The sequence below is a fragment of the Hevea brasiliensis genome, chromosome 13, assembly GCF_030052815.1.
Source record: "Hevea brasiliensis isolate MT/VB/25A 57/8 chromosome 13, ASM3005281v1, whole genome shotgun sequence".
Lineage (NCBI taxonomy): Eukaryota > Viridiplantae > Streptophyta > Magnoliopsida > Malpighiales > Euphorbiaceae > Hevea > Hevea brasiliensis.
In genome coordinates this window covers 65,913,693-65,931,260 of record NC_079505.1, presented here as the reverse complement: position 1 = coordinate 65,931,260, position 17,568 = coordinate 65,913,693, and the positions used below count along the sequence as shown (strand labels likewise).

The window sequence follows — 17,568 nt, the reverse complement described above, 5'->3', positions numbered from 1 at the left end:
ATTTGATTTTTATAGTTATAATGTTTGTAATAATTTTAGTCTTTAAATTTAGATTTTGCTTTTAGAAAAAAAAGATTAAATGTTTTTATTTATAATTAATTGATAATAAATTTAAATAAAATTATTATTTTATTAATAAAAATATATTTCAAAATTAATTCATTTTTCTTTAAAATAAAAAAATTAAATTATAAATTTATCATTTCTCAAAATAAACATTATAATTTTTTTTTTGAGAATATAAAATATCCGTCATTTTATATATGGCGGAGCTGATCCCACGGATTATCAAATGGTGAAATATCATTCTCAAAATTGGACGACTGTGATTAACTGATTATCTTGGCAAGCTCAGACCTCGGCTTTAGGATCGTCATTGCAACGTGCAAGAGTAAATTATTTGCCATATAATTGACCTCCAGGAATAATTTGATAATCTGATGGCAAAATATTCAATTTCATATACAAAGTTGAATTTAACTTATTTTTCATTATTTATTTAAATTAATTTAAAATTTTTAATTTAATCATAATTTAATTTAAAAATTAAAATTTATAGTCTAAATTTAAATTTTTTTATTTAAATTGAAAATTAAAAAATATAATTTCTTAATTTTTAGGTTAAATTTTTTTATTTTTTAATTTAAATTAAAAAAATTAAGACTTAATTTTTGAATTATATTAATTTTAAATTAAAATTAATAAGCTAATTTGAATTAAAAATGAAAAATGAACTAAAGTGAATTTCCCCATTAATATAGGGTGAAATTCAGCTATTCCTTGAATTCAATTTTCTTTTTAAAAATATTTTTTATATTAAAAAATATGATAGATACTTTGTTTTTTTATCAAAACATGTGATAGATAATTGCTAGATTAATGGACAAGAACTAAAGTTGGGTAAGAGCAAAAAGTTTCCCACTCTCACAAAATACCCATTTTCTGGAATAATGGACAAGAACGAGGTAGAGGTGCTTTTAGTGGCTGGTTTGTTCCTTTTAATTCTCTTTTTTCCTTATTCATTACACTGAATTAGCCTTAATTATGCATTTTACTATCTGGGTTTTCCTTTTAAGCTGCTTTTTCTTCTTGGGAGTTTTTTTAAGCTAATTTTGAGTGTGATTACTGGGTTTTGGATGGAATTTTGTTGGGTAAAGCATCATCATGTTTTGGGATTTTGAATGCCCTTTTCTTGTAAGTATCTTTGAATTTATCATTCTTTTCAAATATGTTTATTTAATTCTGCACATAACTGGCTCCTTCATTCAATAGCAATTCTCATTCAAATAATTAAACTAAAATCACATCTAAATTTTTTTTTGCTTAAAATCCTTCCATCCAGCTGGTTTCATTTGCATATTATTACGAAAGTTGATATCTAAGGATTTTAAGTTTGATTTTTCAGTTGAAATTTGCTTACATAAAGATTTAGACTTGTTAAGAGGAGGAAATCAAAATGCTTTTACACCTTCTTAGTAAGTATTTCAAATTCATTATCAAGCAGATTTTCATCCACACTCATCAAATTTCATTTCAATACTGAAATGAATTCCATTCATTTTTTAAATTCTCATCCAAATAGAAACTGACATAATTTTCTAGGCTGTGATTTGTTCATCATTCATTCTCAATTTCTCGTCAATGAATGAATGATCCTTATATAGATAATTCCAGTTGGATTTGAATGATGAAAGTAAAAGGGATATAAATTCAGAAGCAGAACCTGTAAAAAAGCACTCGCTCGCACATGTGCCTACGTGCAAAATTTTAATTTCGTAACATTTGATCAATTTGGATATACAAAGGTTCTGTTTTTTTTAACTGAAGATAATGATAAGGAGAATGCAGTTGACTGCAATAGTATTGCTTCCAATTGTTCTTACTCAGATGAAAGAATGGAGAAGGAATCAGCGCGACCTTCTATTTCAATGCGTGACAAAATGTCTAACTGGAAGACTCAGGCTTTGGAAGCACACAAAAGAAAGCCAATCTCACAGTGGATTCTTCTACTTTCGAGTGTTGGAGCAATGCTTGTGGCGTTTCCTGCCTCAAGTCTACTTTCACGTGTTTATTATGCAAATGGGGGTACAAGCAAGTGGATTATTTCATGGGTGGCAGTTGCTGGGTGGCCTTTAACTGCTTTAATTTTATTGCCCACTTACTTCTTTTGTAAAACATTTCCAACTCCTCTGACCCTAAAACTCATTCTCTCTTATATTGTGTTGGGTTTCTTAAGCGCTGCTGACAACCTGATGTATGCATACGCATATGCTTATCTCCCAGCATCAACTGCCTCTCTTCTGGCTTCATCATCCCTGGTGTTTTCTGCTCTGTGTGGATATTTTATTGTGAAAAACAAACTGAATGCTTCAATGATAAATGCTATTGTGATTATTACAGTTGCTATAACCATAATTGCATTGGATTCAGATTCTGACAGATATGACTATGTCAGTGACCATCAGTATATTATGGGTTTTATATGGGATATCTTGGGATCTGCTCTCCATGGGCTCATCTTTGCTCTTTCAGAGCTAGTTTTCATTAAATTGTTGGGGAAAAGATCCTTCCATGTTGTATTGGAGCAGCAGGTCATGGTTTCTTTCTTCGGTTTCGTATTTACCACCATTGGGGTCATTGTGAATAAAGATTTTCAAGGGATGAAATCTGAGGCTAAAAATTTTGAAGGTGGTGAAGTTTCATATATCCTGGTTCTTGTCTGGGGTACAATTACTTTTCAGTTGGGATTACTGGGAGGCACTGCTGTGCTTTATTTGGCTTCTACTGTACTGGCTGGTGTTCTCAATGCAGTGAGGGTACCTCTCACAAGCATTGCCGCTGTTATTTTGCTGCACGACCCCATGAGCGGTTTCAAGATTCTCTCTTTGATCACAACATTCTGGGGATTTGGTTCTTACATCTATGGCAATTCCTCTTCTAGTAAAGCTTCCTCATCATAGCTTCTCGATTATCTGCTGTATTTTCTGCTTTATTTTTTTTTTCTCCTTTTTGGGTGATACATAAATTGCTTGGTGATGCAATTATAATATATTTCTTCTCACCAGATGCTGGAACTTATCTAAGAATTTTGTTGTGTATTGCATGTATATATATTTCTCAAATAATTGCTTATACTCTTCTTCATGTAATTTAAATTTATGGAAGGAGTTGCAATTTGTAATAAAATTCAGTAGATTGAATAAGCAAATATTTGTTGGCACTAAGCAAAATTTCTGGCTATTATGGTTGTAAGCTGTGCAGAGGTTCAAGTTACACCCTTCGGTTTAGAAAATGAATTTTTTTTGTTATCAGGGTAATTTTACTTTATCATCCCTGAACTTTAGTATTCATGGTCATCTCTAAACTTTAATTTGTTACAAGAAAATCCTTCAACTTTAATTTTGTTTTAGAAATCATCCCTTTCACATGCAAAGTATGAAATTACTACTTTATCCCTTTTTCTCTTTCCTAATTGTTAATCTCACTTGCAAATAAACCCTTTTACCGTTCACTCGTGAATAGATGTCTCTATCCCATTATATAATTTAATTTAATAATTAGCATAAAATACAATGTTGTATTGCTGCGTTCTTAAAAATGAGCAAAGCTGATAACAAATTAGCATTGAACGACATGACCAATAGAAAAAATAAGCATAATATTTTTGTCATACTGATTTTGCACATGATGAAAAACTGCTTAAGGGAAAGTTAATATTTGTGTTTTCTTGATAAGGTATCTCCTATGTAGCCCAAGACCAGAGGCATTTAGGAGTTCTGTTCAAAGTTTTTCTCAAGTGAGGAGTTGCTCAATGCTTTCAGCTAGGATAAAGTGAAAAAGGAAGAAACAAAAACAAAGACTTAGTAACAAATGGTATTTCCATTGAAGCAGCCACCCAGTGATCAAGTCTTTGTGATGGTTTGTGAATGATGAATGATATGCATCGTGATTATTATCCTAGTATAGAATCAAACCTAAAGCAACCTGTCCTCAACCTTATTACCATGAGCAGTCAGAGAAGGTATTTGTAATTCATGGTCAATACTCGTACATTTTATTGTGGTTCTAATGACCAAGAAAAGAAAATTTGTTAGATTGATGATTGAAGGGCTGTTTTATTATTGAATCCATCATTCCAGAAGGGAATGTTCATCATCTTCATCATCATCATCATCATCATTATTTTACAATATGACAACCTGAAGGCGACATTAGTACCACTATATGAGTTGCATTGCCCATCCTCGAATTCTTATGTTGTACTTGCTAATTGGCATGCAAAGCGAAGCTAGATAATTCTGTTCTCTTTTTTCTTTTTCTTCTTCTACTTCGGCTAACGGAAGTCAATTTTTAATCTCACAATCCAGTGTTACTGATAAATTTTTATTTTTTGGTGTTAGGCGCATTTTCAATTTAAGCTAAAGCCAAGCTTTATTTAGCACACTCTTATTTTTTTCGGTTGTGTTATATTATAATTAACACTTGCGTCATTGTATTTTGAAACAATAATAATAATTAAACTTTAATCTCATATAATAAATAAATAATTTATTTTTAAATTTTACTATCATAAGTACTTTTATCACTAAATTTTCCCTAAATTTTTACCATTATACACTAAATTGACAAAAATAAACAAAAGGACAAAGATGCATAACAAAACCAAAATTTAATAATTTTTTCATTTGTTTTTCCAAATATAAAGGCAATAGGGTTAATTATGTCATAACATCCTAATTTATATACCGGCCATCTAAGGCATGTTTTCAAATCATTAATAAGACCAACCCACACAGGAGAAAACAAAACCTATAAACCAACTTAGAAGAGAATCCCGGAACCCTTGAAGCCAGTCCTAAAAAGAACAAGATAAACCACTACACCCTTTATTGCCAGTGCCACCCCGTTGGAACAGCATAGTGGGTTCAAGGGTTCAGTGAGTTGGTTGATGATTTTATCCCATTAGAACAAGAAAAACAACATCCTGGCTTCGCCTCCACATCTCTTCAAGACCAAATTCAAAGGATGATGCTTTTACAATCCCAAATGCCACTATTAAAGCTCCTACCCGAATTTCAACCCTAGAAAACACCATCCAACTTAAAAATGATGGGCAAGAAACCCAGATGAGGATAAAATCGATGTCTAAATCATTTTCCACATAATCCATGATCTTCCATATGTTTAAATAATATAGTTTGCTAATCGAACTCTCGACAAGAGATAACACGTCTCTACTAAAAAATTACAAACATCAGTTGGCTTTTATAGCTATCATCATCAGAAATTTAACTAGAAAACAAATGGGGGTCATGGTTTTGATACATACCTTAATTTATCTCAAAGTACCAGAAGAATATATAAAACAGTAAAATTTATATATATTCCTTCCTGCCGAAACACCAAGTTCCCTCCATCAGGAAACGAAAAGCTTGGTTCTCTTCTCCACCTCCCTCATTACAAGCCTTATCATTCTTGATTACACAGCTAAAATACTTGTCTTAATAAAAGTTTGTTGAACATATGCTTAGCAGATAAAAATTCCCTGTTAGCAAACATAAAGACTGTTTCACCATCAGCTATAGCTAATGCTATAGTATCATTTTTAATTTTTAGGACCAATGTCCTTGAGGGCACAGATCTGCTCCTCTCCCATTGCAGACATGACGGTCACCACAAGGTCCTTCCCCTCAGCAAACCCATCTTTAATCTATGTACACAATAATATAAATTCAGTTTTTGGACAGCAAAATAAACACACTCCATGGAGAAAAAGATGAAGTCCATAAAAAAAAACTTTATGACCAAGTACAAGGGCATCTATGCAAGCACTAGAAAAAGAAATGCACGTGTGATACCTGGCTGAGCAGATTTTCATCGGTGGGAAGCCTGAGATCATCCTTGGTGTTTCCACTTTCAGTCAGAAGACTCACCTATAGGACATTGAATCACAATTAGTTAAGATAACTACGTTTAGAAGAACTAGAGTCAATGCAACTAAAGTCAACCAAACCTTAATCCTCGACAATGCAACTGTTATTCTAATTTTTCCTTTTAGATAATGTATGTTTGGCCATTTTGTTGGCCATTTTGTCTAGTGTTCTTTGAACTTCCTAAAAATAGAGCAACACCTAATTTGCATGAGAACTCAACTAAGCCTCAATCCCTAGCCAATTAAAGTCGGCTATATGGATTCTTGTCTTCCATTCCACCTGGTTTATAGCTGTAATTTTTTCTACTTCTTAACACTTAAGTTTAGAGTTTCAGATAAATTTAAAAACCATTACTTTGAGATCCACATACTTTCACACTCGCTAGTGAAATTTAAGAACTCCCTGCTTCTTCTCTAAAAAGCGATCACAGCGAAGTTTGCGAAGTCAAAAGTAATCATATTAAAAGTTCAAACAGTAGAAAGGAACATTAATAGGAGGAAAAATCATAATAAAGAAAGTGTGCTATTGTGATAGATGAGCTACTGGTCAAAGTAATCATTTTGTCCCAATAAACAGGTAATATAACAATCAGCTAAATCAAAATGAATCAGTATTCCCTCAAACAGTCATTTGAAAACTATGCAACTGAACAAACTTACAAAACCATCTTCAGAGATATCAATCAGCTGATAATCAGTACGATTAACATGGGGAGCCTGTGAAACACAAAAAAACAATAGAAGTGGAAGATCAACCAGCCAAGTAATTTTTCGTGAAAACTAAAAACATGAAGAGTAATTTACAATTAAGTCCGTCAGGTATAGAAAACTCAAAGATTAGTTTCTAATATATTTTTTATTAACAATTTGGTCCTCAAAATTTAATTCTGTTAACAAATTAGTCTCTACTGTCTAAATTCACCGTTAACTCCATTAATTGTTTTTCAATTTAAAACAATTTAATCCCTAAGATTTTGTTTTATTAACAAAATAGTTCCTAAAATTGTATTTTATTAGCAACATAGTACATAAATTTAAATTTTATATTTAAATAATTACATAAAATTATTTTAAATAATTATCTAAAATTATTTAAATATAAAATAAATAATTATTTAAATATAAAATTTAGATGTAGGGACTATTCTGCTAATAAAACAAAATTTCAAGGATTAAATTGTTTCAAATTGAAAAGTAGTTAATGGCAGAGACTAATTTGTCAACGGAATTTAAATTTAAGGACCAAATCGTAACTCAAAAACAAACCAGGAACTAACTTGTAGATTTTGATACACTCAAGAACTTAGTTGTAAATTATGAAAACATAAATAAAGGAAGCAAAATAAGTAAAGAATGGTATATATGTATTACATCACAATTGTGGGATGAAGGAACAATATCTTCAAGTTTTTTTGCAGTGAATATATCAATTCCAACGAAGTGGCACTTAGCATGACCGTGCTTCCCTGTCTTTGATGTTGAAACCTCCACAACCTGTTTTCAAGGGGATTAAAAGGAGTCAATACAATAAGGTTACAAATTATAAAGTATTTAAAATTGACACTGCTACGGTAAAGAGATTTCTATAAGCTGTCACATATTCCATTATTTCTTCTACAAAAACTAGCACTTTTTGGCCTCGACCTATAAGTAAGATTGATTTAGAATGTTAGACTACAAGACAGCAGTAAAATGAAGGGCAGTGTAGAAGCTATTTAATACTAGAGCAATAGCTTCCCAACTCAGAGAAAACTGGCAATGGAAGCCCATATTTAGCTTGCATAACAAATGGCACCTCATGACTACTGTGCCATTGCGTGAACCAACCTGCCACCATGATAAATCTCTACATGCTTCCCTAAAGTAGAGAATTGGCTGTAAAATTTTTCAAATGAACAAACTTTATCATTAATCCAATCATATCAATTCTTTATAAGAGGCAAAATTGCAGTATGTATAAATCAGAATTAGATGCAAAATGACACATAAATGAGATAGTATCCTTTTTATGCAAGTTTCCAAAGGGATGCATTTCACACCTTCATTCAACATGAGACATGTTGGTGAAAGAGGCCAAAATCAACATCCAGAAGGGTAATATAATGCCAGCTAGCTCACATATTTGCCAAAAGTACATCAACCATGATTATCTATTTCATTGGTCAGTTCTCTAATGTAAATCCAAGAAACAGATGAAAGGCATCACACACATGCACCATGTGAACCTCAAAACTTTTACAGGATTTTTGAGCTGCTTATATCAGAATCTGATTTCCTGATGCAAAATTACAAATAGGAGATCCAAGGTGTTACCTTCCTGTTGCCTCTAGAAACTACCACCAAAAATTAACCACAAAGCATAGAATTTCATGTGCACAAAGTCCCACAACAAAATACACAAACCTTACAATAATTTCTTGCATTAAACTATAGAAAACAGAGAATTAACCCATTAGAGATCTGGTGAAAATAAAACATTAGCAGATGCAAAATCCAAAAAAGAAATAAATAAAACCTTGCAGGGACGATTCTTGATAACGATGTAGCCATTCTTGCGAATGGTACCAGCTTGTTGAGGATAGGTCTTGGAGGCTCCAGCATCGGCCTTGGACTCAAAGTGGTGTTCCTCGTCTGACATTTTTTTCCTAGGGTTTGTTTTCAATCTGTCTCTCCTGAGAACTGGAAGAGAATGAGTTGTTGAAGGCGTTCACTTCCTATTTTATGCAAAAGCTTTGAGAATTATAGGATCATCTCATCATCACCATTATCATCAATCATCGTTTTCTCTAATCATGGTTAATCTGAATCACATCTCTCATCTCGCCCGTTCATTCATGCCTTGAGTTTAGCTGCCTTTTTTCAAAAATAAAAAATAAAAAATAAAAAATATTTAGATTAATTTATCTCTTCAACGCATTACTTAAAACGTTTATTTGACATATTCTATAGAAAAATATTCAAATATCTATAATCTATATTTTATATATAACCTATATCTATTTATCATATATAGAAAAGAATAATATTGAATTTTTAAAAATATCTTTTATTATTTAAATTATTTTTAATTCTATATTTTTATCATTTAAATTAATTTTAAAATTTATAAAAATTTAAAATTTTTAATCTTAATATTTTTTAATTTCTTTGTTTAATATATATATATATATATATATATATATATATATATATATATATATCAAATTATTTATAATATTAAAAATTTTAATGCTGAATGTTATATCAACAAGTTAAAAATAAAAAATGATATTAATAAGTTAAAAATTAAGAAAAAAAAACATATGAGAAAAAAGTGGAATTATAAAACAATTTGATTTTAACTTGCAAAAGGCAAAATTTACTTGAGAGAAAAAAAAATTATTTGTAGAAAAAAAATTATCCATAATTTTTTTTCAATTTTATTATAATACTCATTTCATCTCGGTAAATAAGGTGTATATCTAGATTATGGTTTATTTATATAATTCATTATCATAAATAAGTGTTATAAATTTTAACAATCATCCTTGAACTTATATAGCTGTAATACTATAGTCCTTCAATTTAAAATTATAATATAAAATTCTCTCAACTTTTAAATTTTACACAGTAAAATCCCTCTAACTTTCGATCACCGTTTTTCAGTTAGACATTGATCTAGACAGCTCCAACGTAACGCTTAGTCATCATTTTTCTTTTTTCTTTCAAGACATGTGTAAATTGAATCCTTCTACTCTTTGTAGAAAAAATAATTTTTCATATGCAAAGAGAATAATTTTATACTTTGCACAAGAAAGAAAAAAAAAACTGACTAAGCACAACGTTGGATCTGTTTACGTCAGCATCTAACTAGAAAATCAATAATTGAAAGTTAGAGGTATATTTTACTATGTAAAATTTAAAAGTTAAAGAGATTTTATGTTATATTTTAAAATTAAAGAATAATGTTACTACCATATAAGTTTAGAGATGGTTAAAATTTATCCTAAACATATGATTACATGGTTAACTGTATGAAACAATTATGATAACAATTATGATGGATATTTGAGTTAATATATAAACATGAGTAATGAGAATTCACATGTTAAATTTATGAATTTTTTTTTATTGGTATCAGAGTTTAAACACTTATTTTTAATCTAATTAACATGTGTAATTTATTTATGGCATGTTTTCTTACTGATGTTGGTGTTGATTTATGAATTAAATAATGTAATATGAAGGTTTCCTATTTTTTTGGACATGTGGTTTTATTTTTCCAAATTTGATTTTTAATTTTTCAGATTTCGCATGTGTTAAAATATGGTTATGAATTGATAAATTTTTTAATTTTCGGATTTGGATTTTATTATATTGGCATTCTAGAATTGTTCTAAAATATTGATTCCAGAGCTTCATGATCTTTGTTATTTTCTTTTTAATGCTAGAAATTTTATTTTTCAGTTTTTATTCTTAAGAAAAATTAAATCTTGAGAAAATGAATTTGGAAATTCTCTTCATGAACCATTGCACTAAAGCAAGGGATCGTTTCCAACCCATCTATTGTGTGCCTGTCATGCGCATGTCGTCGGTGATGCTATTCTCTGTTGGCTAGACTTATCATCGATGTGGTGCTGCATCTGGAATTATTCCAAGATCTAGGGACGTTGCGCAGGGCTGGGGTTCTATTCATGGTTGTTGGCTTAAGCTAGCACTGTCGTTGGCCTAGCTATAGCCGAAGAAGATAGAGATGAAAACGAGTCAAATTTTTATAGATATCTAATTAAATTCTAATAAGACGAATTTGGATAGTATATAATTAAATTTAAAAAATTTTAAATTTAAAAAATAATATTCATAACAGATTCAAATTTTATATGTTAGATATATATTATTAAACATATTTATGTAAATATTTAATTAAATATAAAATATATATTTTATAATAATATTTATAATTTTTTATATATTTTATTATATATAAAATAAAATTTAAATATTTTATAGAATTATTAAATTTTTAAACATAAATTATTAATTAAAATAATTTTTAATATATAATATTAATTAAAATATATAAAATTAAATAAATTTATTTTTTTAATAATAATAATTAAATAAAGAATGAATTCGAATAGTTGATAATAAATTTTAATTAAATTTAAAATGAATTTAAATTTTAAAAATATTAAATAAATTTAAATTTAAATAAATAATTTTATAAATATTTTATTTGTTGTCGTATCTGAAAAAAAGCTAGTAGACTAGTAGCAAGGCCAGCAATTGCCACTGCACTGGCAGTGGCTAGTTTCATGGAGCATACGATTTTTTTGTAGAACCAAGAGGAAAGAGGAAGAAGAAGGCGTTTTAAGCCATGCCCCTCACTTTCGACAAAATTACAGTTTTGCCATGACCTTTTTTTTCTCCAAAATCAAATGCCACTACCTATTTGCCTTGAAGTTTTTACAAAATTACAAAAAAGCCACTCCTTCCACTTGGCCTTCTTTTTGACTTAATAAAATTACAAATTTAATTTTAATTCAATTAGGATTTGAGTTAAATTATTTTAATTCAAATAAAATTAAGATTTTAATCCTCAATGAATTAGAAATCGAATGAAATTGTTAATTCATATTTGTAATTTTAATTCTCATCAAATAGGGATATAGACTAAATTGTTTGATTTAAATTAATTCTATAAAAATTATTTTCTAGTATTAATACAATAGCATGTAAATTATTTGGTATTAGAATTAGATTGTTTAATTCTATATTAATTTTAGAAATTAGTTTTTAGAATTAATTCAATGACAAATTAATTTATTGGTATTGAATTAAAATGTTTAATATATCAATATTAATTTTAGCAATTAATTTCTAAAATTAATATTTAAGGACAATTGAAAAATAAATTATTGAATGAAATTATTTAATTCAATATTTTTTTTTTGGAAAAGTTGTTTTCTAAGATTAAGTGGCAATCTTTTTTTGGCAATTATAATTAATTTGATAAATTCAATTAAAATCAGTGTTGATTGATCTCATTAAGATTAATTGTATTAATTCTAAAGTTGTTTTGGAATTAATATTTCTAATAATATGATTAGGAAATAAAATTAAAAGTGTTTAATTCATTTATATTTTAGAAAAAAAAAAGTTTTCTAAAATACATGGGGCAAACTAAAATTAATATTTTGATGATTTTAATTGAATTATTGAAAATTAATTTATCTTCTCAATTTGTTTTTAGAAGTTTATATCTCTGTTTGGATTAGAGGTTAAATTAAATTTTTTATTTGATATATATGACATGAATATGAATTTTGTGTTGTTTTATTTCACTTGTGCTATTATATATATTTTTGTAGTTGTCTTTACGAAGTTATTTATATATAAATAACTATGCATATAAGACATATATATGTGTATTTGTGTATTATTAAATATTTAAATATTAAACATTAAATAATAATTTATTTAATATTTAATTTTAGTAATTTAATAATATAGCTCCTTGCATGATTAATTAGGTTAACCTTATTGCACATTAGAATCTTAGATGATGATTGAAAATGTAGTAAATTTTCGCTTCTAATCTACTGTGAAATAAGTGTTGGCATAATTAATTATTGCACAAGATTTTAATATATACGAATTTAAGCTTTATTGCATATTGTCTTATATTAGTTTATATTTATATATGAATATGAAAATTCAATATGTCCTAAAAGAGTTAGAGACTGTTAATATTACCTATTGGGTGATATATAGCTTACCACTACATTTGTTCTTAACCGAGTTTCATCTAAATTAGTTACTACAACTTTGTATGAGTTACTAGAAAACCCAAACTTTAGAGTTTTTTTAAACCTTGGGGGTGTGATGATTTTTGTTAACAATCCTTCCGATAAATATGGAAAATTAAGTTAAAGGGGAAGGAAATGTACGTTAATAAGATACTCAGATCAATCAAAAGGACATGTATTTATAAGTGAACAAGATAGTGATATGGTAACTGAATTTGAATCACGATGTGTGACATTCTTAAAGAATGATTTTTCTCGACAAGGCGAGATAGGTCAAGAGCTATCTCTGTAACACTCCTATTTGTATAGCCTGGTATATTTCAATGTTCCGGTGACCGGTGTCGATCTGGACAATTAATAGAAGTAGAACCACGTCTAAGACACTTAAATAAGCCCTGAATACAAATAATTAGTAATTGTCAAATATTTAAGTACGAAGAAGAAAAACAGAACACAAGAAGTTAAATGAGCTGGGAGTCACAGCGATGGGTGACTTTTTCGGGAAGGACTATGAGGTCGATCTAAACTCAAATTTCGAATCGTAAAATGTGACGCTGCGGTCCTTAGGACTATTGTGAACATAGTGGAAAAGAGAAAATCACGAAAAGAATTGTTAAGCAGGTCAAATAATTAGGTCAGGGATCCGAAAGAAATATTGAATAACTTACAAATCGGATCGAACCGGTGAGGGGCAATTTGGTCAATTCACCCTTAGAGCTGACTCCTGACCTAACTGTCCAATAAAATTGGAGAAAAGAAAATTTCGGGATCAAGAATTAAATTAAAGAACTAATAAAAAAATAAAGAAAAAAGAAAAAGAAAAGAAATTTTGAATAATGACATCACCAAATGACATAAGATATGACATCAAAATTAATTTTAATTTAATTAATCAATTTGACTAAGTCAAATTTTGCATAAATACACATAAAATGAAAAAAAAAATTAAAATAAAAGGACCCATCTTCTTCCATTTCTGTAGCTCTCTCTCTCTCTCTCTCTCTCTCTCTCTTTCTCTCCCCTAATTCTCTCTCAAATTTCCACCATGAAAGCTTAATGTCAAGCTTTCTAAACCCTAAATTTAACCCTAAATCCCTTACTTCTCTTAAAGAAAAGTTGTTATTAAACCTTGAGAAGAAGCTTGAGCAAGAAAGAAAGAAGGAAAAAGAGAAGAAATTGGTTGAGTGAAGTTCAAGTGGAGGTAAGCAATTTACTTTGAAATTTTGGTTTCTTATTTGTGCGTTTAGCTCAAGTAACTTAGAGTTTAACTCAAAATCAAAAGAAAATATTTGTTGGAGGACCAAATGTGAAATTCGTCTAGCTAGGGTTAGGATTTGTTATGAATGAGTTTGATTGTTTTGAATTACTATTTGAGGTGAATTAGGTATGTAGAATATGAATATACACTTTAAATTGATTAGATTGAGCTTTGTGTGTAGCTAGGGTTTTGAGCATTTAAAAAATTAAAGAAAAATTTGAGAATTAGCCAAATGATGTTATTGAACTTATTTGAAATGAGAAATGGTCAATTGTGACCATTTGTGGTGTGTATGAATTGTTGGAAACAAGTTTAAATTCAGATTGGAGAGGGTCAATCTGCAGGCAGCATGACCTAGGTCTCTTTTAGTGACCAAATTGAAAATTTACCAACCCAATTGGTGTGAGACTAATTGGGAATGAAACTAGACACAAAATGACACATTTTTCATTTAGGAATTATGCCCAGAAAGTGACCATAACTTAGTGAACAATTAGGCCAAATCCGGAATTGGCAAACTAACCTGTACAAAAATGACCAAATGAATAGTAGTTACGTAAATGACCATAACTTGGTCTAGGAAGGTCCAAATAACCTGAAATTTTACCAGTAGAAAGCTGAGACATAGCCCTACAACTTTCATGAAGAAAAAAAATCCAAAATTTGACCATAAACTATCCAAAAAATCACCTACAATCAACCCATAAAAATAGAATTTTATCTAGAATTTGCCCAGAATTCTGGGTAAAACCAAATCCGGCCAGCCATGTTCAAATGGCTATAACTTAGGCTACAAAACTCAAAATGGAGTGATTCAAAAAGGAAAATAAATTTAAGACAATAAGGAACAACTTCAATGAAGAAAACTTAGCTAAATTTCCACAGAAACATGATCAATGGAACAGTATAAAACAGAACATCAAATCTAGAAAATTGAAATTTGTACTTAGGAGACCTAAAATTTGAAGGAACAATTAAAACCAACAAAATTGGTAATCAAAATGTGGTATGTGGGTATAATTGGTTTTGCATACCTATTAAGCATTAGAAAGTTAATAAATTGACTTGAATAGTAACCCCGACATGAAAATTTTCAAGAACATAAGTTTAAGCATATTGGGGCAATAATTGAGCATATAAGAATTTAATTATTGGATATTGTGAAACAAGATACTGAAACACTGTCAATTGTGTGTTTTAGCTAAAAAAGACCCAAAAAATCTAAGGAACTGAGTCAAGGCTTAGAGACGACTCACGTCAGGTTTGTGCACAATAAATTATGTAATTATTTTCTAAGTGAAAATTTGACTTGTTATGCTTTAAGGAAACATTGTATTATTTATAAATTATGTTGCCATTTTGTGATTGTAAAAATAACTTTAGAAATTGTTTGGGATCTTTCCTAAATTATTTGAGTACTTTTTTTGAATTGATTTTATGTTCACACTTAGCATGATAGTACCACATTATTCCTCCTCCATTTATGGGGTTGAGATCATTTATTTTCCTCCCTCTTTGGCTTACCAGTTGAGGTTGTAGATCGGATGAGTACTCATTAGCTAGCTAGCCACCTCCCTCATTGATTTCGATTAGTAGGGTTGTAGATTGCTTTGTCGTGGTGTACAATGCGGCATTGATCGAAAATTTTGTATCATGGCTTAAGTTGTGTATGAATTGGCAACACTGTTTTTATTAAATTATTTGACCAAAATTGTGCTATAATGAGTTTTGATAATTTGTGAAATATTTAAATTATGATTTATCAATGAATGTTTTATGTACTGCATTTTGAATTTTTATTGTGCACCATTGAGTATTTTTATACTTAGCAATAACTTATTTTGCTGTCGCAGATAAAGGCAAAGAGAAAGTAGCAGAGTGAGCTGCTATTGAGATAGAGGACTACATTGACCTATTTGATGCGGGTATTTATTTATACCCTTGTAGTTATTTTGATGTAGATATTGTAATATCATATGTATTAATGTAAAGTTGAGCAGTTGTACAGTAAATTGTAATAATATTATTTTGGATTTTCTTTTTGTAAATTAAGACCTGTATATGTAAATTAAATTTTAAATGAAATGTGAATGAAATTATGAAATATTGTGAGATGACAAACTTTGATTGAATTGTGGAATTGATTTAAATTATGTTGAACTGAGTCATTTTGATGGTTGGGAATTGTGAAAACAATTATTGGAAGTGTTTTATAAGTTTTTGAAGAACTATTTTCTCAAAATACAGATGACACTCTACCGAAATTTTTTCAAAAATTGCAGACAAATAAAAATGGAAAATTTTTTTTTCTAGTTTTGAAACTTCAATTAAATGAATTTTTTCTAGTTTTGAAACTTCAATTAAATATATTTAATTCATACTAAAATGCTCACCACTTCCAAAATGTAAGAAAATGGTTTTAAAATCCCTTGTAGTGTACTTAATGAGTTATCGGTAGGTGAAGTTCGGTAGTTCACTAGGTATTCTACGGGATCATGTTATGCCTTACAGAGGGGTAAGGTGTGACAATCTTTATATAAAATTGCGGATCAGACTTCTTCTGCCACAACCTTAAATGAATTCTTTTCCAAGTATGAATTTTTCAATTGACAATGAAATAAATTTTCAATTGCCATTGAAATACAACCTATAGCGAATCCGTCGTATAGTGCTAGTCCTAGTGGGAGTAATATAAATGTTAATGAGTCAATTATTAATCTCAACCATAATGATTGAGTCATACGCTTGTTCCCCATCATCATTTTAAGATTGAAGGAGAAACATTTATAGTTACTCCATAAGATAAAAAAGCAGAGGGGGGGGGGGTGTGGTGGTGATTATAAGTGCATCCCTCATGTGTCCTACTAAGGATAAATGGACTAAGGCAATGAAAGAAAATATGGATTCTATGAAATCAAACCAAGTGTTGGCATTTGTTGATTTACCAAAAGGGAACAAATAGGAAAAGTCCCTTATGCTAATACAATTTGCAGTATGATGTATGCTTTAATGTGTACTACACTTAATATCTACTATGCCATTGAGCTGGTTAGTAGATAGCAATCCGATTAAGGTCATCAACATTGAAAAACAATTAAGAGAATACTAAAGTATCTATAAGGATATTCATATTAAATATAATTTTGTTAGAGACATAGTTGCAAGAAAATAGACGAACATGAAGATGTTCACGTGCCTAAATTACTTTGTCGATTCATATACATATGTGTGTATATATGTTTGGATCATATATTAAAACTTAAGAGGTAAGTCAGATAGATAAAAAGATTATCCTTCTTGCACAGGCAATCGCCTCCATAGCTTTATTGGTGGATGGGGATACTAAAAATTGTAAGCTTATTATTATTTATGTGATGATAATAAAGAGCTCCAAGGCATTGGCCATGCGATGGATGGGCAAGCAGTGTTATGGAGCACCTGGGAGCTTCCAACAGCACTTAGGGCATTGTTGCACTTATGGGCCAAATTGGGACAAGCGATGGGCGTGTGGCGAGCGCATGCATGTAGCTTGCAGAAAAGTCTAGAAGAGCCTAGTTCTCCCCACTGCCATGGAGGTTTCTTGGATGATT

At 29.6% G+C, this 17,568-nt stretch overlaps 2 protein-coding genes across 4 annotated transcripts; one reads left to right on the top strand and one right to left on the bottom strand.

The window, feature by feature from the left end:
• The first annotated feature begins 843 nt into the window (after positions 1-843).
• LOC110650973 (probable purine permease 5) lies at positions 844-3,144 on the top strand. Of its 3 annotated transcripts, none has more exons than XM_058132075.1 (2): positions 844-965; positions 1,888-3,144. In XM_058132075.1, the coding sequence occupies exon 2, from the start codon at positions 1,896-1,898 to the stop codon at positions 2,958-2,960; it is 1,065 nt and encodes a 354-aa protein (XP_057988058.1). In that variant the 5' UTR covers positions 844-965; positions 1,888-1,895; the 3' UTR covers positions 2,961-3,144. The 3 variants fall into 3 exon arrangements, with proteins under 3 accessions (XP_057988058.1, XP_057988056.1, XP_057988057.1); XM_058132073.1 differs by having other exon boundaries at positions 858-987; XM_058132074.1 differs by lacking the exon at positions 844-965 and adding an exon at positions 994-1,194.
• Positions 3,145-5,359: 2,215 nt separating this feature from the next.
• LOC110650975 (eukaryotic translation initiation factor 5A) lies at positions 5,360-8,780 on the bottom strand. Its single transcript, XM_021806148.2, has 5 exons — positions 8,448-8,780; positions 7,304-7,426; positions 6,593-6,649; positions 5,859-5,933; positions 5,360-5,710 (listed from the first exon to the last, which is right to left on the bottom strand). Exons 1-5 carry the CDS (start codon positions 8,568-8,570, stop codon positions 5,606-5,608), a joined length of 483 nt encoding a protein of 160 aa, XP_021661840.1. The 5' UTR covers positions 8,571-8,780; the 3' UTR covers positions 5,360-5,605.
• Between the last annotated feature and the right edge of the window lie 8,788 nt (positions 8,781-17,568).

Bases quoted from the DNA above. Each gene is read 5' to 3' on its own strand.
- LOC110650973 (XM_058132073.1), top strand. From the start codon at position 951: ATGGACAAGAACGAGGTAGAGGTGCTTTTAGTGGCTG. The intron at 988-1,887 runs GTTTGTTCCTTT...GTTCTTACTCAG, and splicing joins AGAGGTGCTTTTAGTGGCTG to ATGAAAGAATGGAGAAGGAA.
- LOC110650975 (XM_021806148.2), bottom strand. From the start codon at position 8,570: ATGTCAGACGAGGAACACCACTTTGAGTCCAAGGCCGATGCTGGAGCC. The intron at 7,427-8,447 runs GTTTTATTTATT...CCTTGAAAACAG, and splicing joins TCAAGAATCGTCCCTGCAAG to GTTGTGGAGGTTTCAACATC. The intron at 5,711-5,858 runs GTATCACACGTG...TTGTGTACATAG, and splicing joins ATGAAAATCTGCTCAGCCAG to ATTAAAGATGGGTTTGCTGA.